The following is a 6455-nucleotide window of genomic DNA, read 5'->3' as shown; positions in this document are numbered from 1 at the left end:
GAATCTAACCCTTACTTTCTTTCTATTTTCTTGTTCTAGCATTTCCAAGAACAATTTGATTTCATTTCTACTTTTTTTTAAACAAATATAAAAAAATTAATAGATTACTTATTTCCGTTCTAAGAAAATAAAAAATTAACATTTTTTATAACAAAAATACCCTAATAACATGGATTAAGTATCATCATAGATTAGAATATACGGAGGTGTTGCTTTTTGACCCCCAAATTTTGTATTCAAGCAATAAATAAGAGATAATTCAGCAAGTAATGAGAGATCTTAAAAAATAAAAAATACTTGCCACTCTCACATTTGCAATTATGCTAAGGGTCAAAATTTGCCTGCTAGATTTCCTGATTTATCTCTTCTTCTAAAATTGTGAAGCCGAACAGCGAAGACGCCCATAATGGTACGTTAATAAAAATATATATATATATATATCATCATAGGTTACCTATATTTTTCTCACTTTACAAAGATATCATCTTAGGTTACATAACAATTTCATTCAAAATATACAAAATTTCTCACTTTACAAAAATATGTCGGGTAAAATTATTTTTGTACGCAGCCCTATATTTTTCGTTGCAAAGAAACTGTTCCCACAAAAATAAAAAAGAAGGAACATGATCACAAAAACGAACATGGCAAAGTTAAAAAAAAAAAAAAAAGAGCTTAGGGAGGCCCCAAATAGCTTTGGGGCCAAAAGTTATTAACACAAAAACAAGAAGCACACTTTATTGTCAAAAAAAATAGAAGTGACTGGTTTATACACTCTGCTGTACACGCTTCATCCTCTTTCATACAAGACAGCCTAGGATGTTCACAACCTCAAGCCCCTAATCCTCTGTTGAGATCAATGGTTAAATAACTGAAATAATAAAGTCAAAAATGCAACCTCACAACGAACCTGTGACCATAAAGAATACAAACAACTAACTTGGGGCAAAAAAAAAAAAAAAGAGAAGAAAAAATGCTACATATCCATGACACAAGATGGGGAAATAAATGGAAATTTTTCAGATTGTGTTCATCAATCACAAAAACAGGCTTCTTGGGAGCAGAAGCAGCTAAAAATGCACTGGTACTGTCCCTCAACAACACTTCCTAACTGCAGAACAAAAGAATTCGATTAGAGATTGCAAAGGGAACCATGGAAAAGAAAAGAGCACCACTCAATGGAGAATGAAATTCTTACAGATACTCATCCATCCTTTCTCCGCAACCGAAACTTCAGGTAGTTGAAACAAAACCCGGAGCCATTGAGAAGAGACTTAGAACAACTGAAGGGCCATTTTCAGTTTATTCTGTTTCCATTTTGGTAGTTTATAGAAAGCATCCTTTCTCATCCCAAATTTCTCTCTGAATTCTTCCGAAGACAGATAAGTCTGCGTATGATTTAACAAGATCTTAGGAACTTCATATGAAATATGCAAACTTCTTTGGTTATAGTTTCAAAATGGGGTACCTCTCGCTTGGTCACATCAATTTCTGTAACAGGATCTGTTGAAGATATCCTAAGTCGTTCATATGGGTATACGGGGAGTCCTTCCTCATCTTCAGCTTCACCCTCTTTTACATCTTCTTGTATGGTTAGAGCCTCTATTCTACTGCTCATATATTTTTCTTTTGAGTTTGTCTCTGGTTTTGGTTTTGGTGCCTCGGGGCTCACATTCACTTTTCCCACACAACAAGGCAGTGCTTCAAATTTCAGTAGAGAGGAAAAATTACTCAACTGTCTTTAGCAAAGTTAAAAGAAAGTTACCTTTAACAGTACGAGGTATAATAGTTTCTCGTGGAGATTTTTCAAAGGATGAAGTCAGTGCGGCAATGGCTGCAGATCTGGGTGCCAATTTTTCTGAATCTGGTGTAACAGATTTTGGATAAAGTTTTCTCACAACTGGGGGAGGAGTTGAAAGGTTCCTTGCATTTGGATTCTCGAAATTAGCAGCTAGCGCATTAAAGGCCGGAGACCTGCCCCTCACACGAACTCGATCAGGGCTGAAAGACATGCTTCGGGACCGTTGTGATGATTTATCTGGTACGGCAGACCTTCCTGTGTGCACTACAGGCGTTCTCCTTTTGGGTTTCTGATATTAACATGTCTATGATTAGAAATCAAACTAACCAACACTACTCAATAACGAGAAGCCATGGAAGATGCACTATGGAACTTAATACCAAGTTATAAAGGTCTTGTACATTTACTTTACTCAGTGACACTAGAAAATGGAAGGGCATTGTCAATGCAAATATAATAAATGCAATGCTGCAATTGTGTACTAAACAAAAGATATTTAGAAAGTCCTTGTATTAAATCTTACAAGCTGTTCTTCATATTCTCTACTTCTCTGATTGGAACCCAACTCAATTGAATTTCTGTTTAATCCAACACATATCTTGTGTAACATGCAAAGTTAAAGGTTATAGGTTGGACTTCCAATTTCAGTTTCTTACCATTTGCAGAGAGGTTAATCTTCAAATTACCAGTTTCACTGATATCAAATAATTCTGTTGCACCTAAACCATCAGGAATCAAAGCCGTTCCATTATACTTGAAATCTCAGTTTCACTGTTGCAGTATTTACACAAGTTTCCAGAACAAAGCTAACTTCAACATGTATAATTTATTCAAAAAAGCTTTAAGGTGCTAATTTTAGCATTTAATTCTTATACAAATCTACAGAACAATTTTATTTAGATGTTTACTGCAATAATTACCTAGAACCTATTTAGCAATCACAAGAAGTTGATAGCACACCAGAACATGTGGAGAAGAAGAAAGTATATATAGCTTCCCATGTGGGATTCCTATGGTTTCTTCTCAGTACTCGCACAATTATTACTCTTGGGCTACTTTTCAGAGACCAAAAATACCCTTTCAACCTCAGAACCCTATCCAAGCACATCCAAATTAATTGTAACCCCATCCCGCACCTATTGGTCTTCAATTTAACGTTTAAAATGGGAATTTAGCCGGTTGAAGTTTTCAAAATTGACCCACCCACACCTTGAAATCTTGAAAGAAGCCAAAATTTCCAACTTTTCCATCTTTCAACTCAAAGTCATGCCTTCTAATTCTTAAAACCAGACCTATCAAGTATTCCTATCCATAACTCTCCATCAGCCTAGTAGTTTGCTGCCTTATCATTTGCAGAAAGTTACTTATGTCACTTTATGGCTCGAGTTTCTGTTCCCAATGACATAATGACTTGTATTATCAAACATCAATGAGCTACCTCAAGTATTATCAAAGAAGATAAAGTACTCATACTATGGGATTCATCACCCATAGCCTGCTAGAAAATACATTGCAATAAAATTATGCTCCTATTTTTCAACTCCAGAAATATCAATCGTATGTTTCCAAGATAACCCTGCAGTGGAACTTGCACTTGTCTTACTGAATTTCAAAATACTAATTTTCAAGAGTTTTTTGGACATTTAATTTGATATTCACATCCCATATCCATCTCCTGGTAGCTAATTGATAAGGATTTGAAATTACAGTACCACACCGTAGTTGCCTACCATCAACACAGGAATTTAAAACAACTCATATATAGAAATAAACACAGACCTGATGATGGCTCCAACTATCCCTCTGAAGTTCACAGTCTCCCTCTAAGATGCAATACCCTCAGTCCATATTCCTCTTTTCTAGTCCCTATCCCATTTGTTTCCAACCACTAAGCATATACTCCACATGGTTTTTATCCAAAAATAGGAAGTTCCATCACCATAAGTTTGCTTCCATATGTTGCTGGCCGGAGCGTCACTCACTTAACAACTGGAAATGGAGAGCTCCTAAATTATCTTCTATTAATCTGCTATGTTACATAATATGTAATGTTCATAGCCTTCAGCATACATATACATGTATATATATATGCATGACAAATTCTTTCCACTTCTTCACTGTGCTAGCTCTTCCCCCTCAATTTTCCAAGACTGAGCAATTTTGAAACCAAATTAATGGTATTAATTAAGAGTGGCACATGATTATATATACTGCTGGAAAAATTGGGAAGATGAGATGGCCGAAAATTAAGAGGTAAGATTGTTAGGATATTTCGAAGTTAAAAAGAGATAAGAGATAAAGGATAAAGCTTGGTTTGTGATCAGGTTGTTGAGGATAAAGTTTTAAAGTTAAAAAAGAGATGAGAAGAGAAGGCACCAAGAAAGAAGGAGATCACACAGGTAATCCTATCAGAAAAATCAAGTTCAAAATTGTTTTGATTTCATTTATCATGTATTCCTGTATTTTAGGAAGAGATTAGATTTACCCATGTCCCACTTGAGATCAAGGAATGGCAGGAAAAACAGTCCCCATTTTATTCAAGTCTCCTCCCTACTTGTTCTAAGCTCTTGGGTACAACATTTACAAGTACCTGAGCACATCTTTTTCAACCTCAGGTTCGTTTTGTTCATGGTATCAGAGCAGGCGATGGCTGGGACCGATCCTGCTGTGACCAACTACTCTTCATCCACATCTCACAAGGAAAACCCTTCACCCATTCCAAACTCTGTCCAGCCCTCCTCTCTCTTGATAATCATTCCCTCCAAATCACTCAACGTAAGTAAATGGAACCAATTTCAGAGAGTGGTTCCAATCCATTTTCCTTGACCTCAAAGGGAAAGGCAAGGCCGGGCATGTCATCGATGCCATTCCAAAGCCTGCCTCAACGGCCCCGACTCATGAGGCTTGGGATGCAGAAAATTCCATTGTGATGGTGTGGTTGATGGACTCCACAGAACCTAAGATCAAGATAACCCACTTATTCTACAAAACAACCAAAGACATATGGGAAGTTGTCCAAGAGATCTACTCTGACTTGAAAAACACTTAACAATGTTTTGAAGTGCAATCCAAAATTCGAGATACTCGACAAGGCTATAAATCAGTCATTGAATACTATAATTCATTAACTGAATTATGGCAGGAGATGGACCTGTTTTACAATATGGATTGGAATTGTCCTGAAGTTGGTGTCAAGTTCACACTGCTGCTTGAAAAAGAGTGGATTTTTGAATTCCTTCTCAGATTAAATAAGGACTTGGACGAGGTACGTGGCAAGTTATTAAGTACTAAGCTATTTCCTAGTATTCATGAAGTCATTGCAAAAGTTAAATAAGAAGAGAGTCGGAGAAGAGTGATGCTTACCAACTCCTCTACTAAATTGGACACCACTACATCTGCCTTGACAACCCATCAGAACAAGCCACCAGCATCACATCAATGCAATTAGAAGGCTGGAAAGGAACAGCTATGGTGTAGTCATTGTAATAAGCCCAACCATACCAAGGAGACATGTTGGAAACTACACGGCAAACTAGCTACCTAGAAACCACAAAACCAACGGGATACAAATCGTGAGCCCAATCGTGCCCTTACCACCAAATCAACTAATGACAAAGAGAAATCTAGTAATATGAATTTATCCGTTGAACAAATAAAATTTTTACAAACACTGTTGAACAATCAACACCTACTTAAAGAAGTAGATGTTGCATCCTCCACGACAACTATTGCTCATAAAGGTAATATATTTATTTGTAACAAACTTGGTGCATATGATATCTATACTCCAGTTTGAGGAGGAATATTAGAATTATTAGTATAATTGTATATATTTTATATGTATTTTATTTGTAATTATTAGGCCTTGTAATTAGCTCTACATTAAACCCGTAGATTAAGGCTCATTATGTCTATTATAAATAGCAAGCTAAGAAAAACTAATCTCTTGGGTTTTTCTCTCCAAATTATTCTCTCACAGATGTACCTTATGAAAAAAAAAAATCTAAGGCTAACACCATTGTCAAGCAATTTCACAAACACGTTATCAATGTCGTTCAAACCAACATCCAAATCTTGTACACTGACAATCGAAAAGAATATTTTACAAATGACTTGAACCAATACCTTGTTGATCAAGGTATATTTCATCAAAACTCTTGTCCTTACACACCCCAATAAAACGGTGTGGCTGAAAGAAAGAATAGACACCTACTAGAAGTAGCTTGATCCCTTATGTTTGCTAGCCATATACCTAATTCATTTTGGGGGGAAGCAATTCTAACCGCAGCCTATCTTATTAAACGATTACCCTCAAAAACCCTTAACCTTTATACTCCGCTTAGCTGTCTACTTGATCCCTTCCCTCACATCCGGTTGCATAACCCATTATCTTCGTGAATTTTTGGTTGTACTGTCCATGTTCATAACCAGCAACCTCAAAAGGGCAAATTTGATCCTAGAGCCATTAAACGCGTGTTTGTGGGATATTCACCAACTACCAAAGGGTACAAATGCTATAACCCTTCCTCAAACAAAATCTATGTTACATATGATGTTACCTTTTGTGAAAACCAAATCTTTTTTTCCCATAGTTCTTTTCAGGGGGAGAAGGTAAGTGAAGATAACTATTGGGATCCTTTTATCTTTCTACCCA

At 36.3% G+C, this 6455-nt stretch overlaps 1 protein-coding gene across 3 annotated transcripts in view; it reads right to left on the bottom strand.

Moving 5' to 3' along the window:
• Positions 1 to 709: 709 nt before the first annotated feature.
• The window catches only part of LOC127806051 (villin-4-like), a 40386-nt gene continuing 34640 nt past the window's right edge, over positions 710 to 6455 (bottom strand). For all 3 annotated transcript variants that reach the window (XM_052343030.1, XM_052343031.1, XM_052343032.1), the window contains exons 21-24: positions 1766 to 2090; positions 1469 to 1677; positions 1199 to 1388; positions 710 to 1111 (exon numbers count right to left, since the gene is read on the bottom strand). In XM_052343030.1, the coding sequence (XP_052198990.1) occupies positions 1275 to 1388; positions 1469 to 1677; positions 1766 to 2090 (648 nt within the window). In that variant the 3' untranslated portion in view covers positions 710 to 1111; positions 1199 to 1274. The remainder of the gene's footprint in view (positions 1112 to 1198; positions 1389 to 1468; positions 1678 to 1765; positions 2091 to 6455) is intronic.

The sequence above is a fragment of the Diospyros lotus genome, chromosome 7 (genome assembly GCF_014633365.1).
Source record: "Diospyros lotus cultivar Yz01 chromosome 7, ASM1463336v1, whole genome shotgun sequence".
In the NCBI taxonomy this organism is placed as follows: Eukaryota; Viridiplantae; Streptophyta; class Magnoliopsida; order Ericales; family Ebenaceae; genus Diospyros; species Diospyros lotus.
This window is presented reverse-complemented; position numbering and strand designations above follow the sequence as displayed.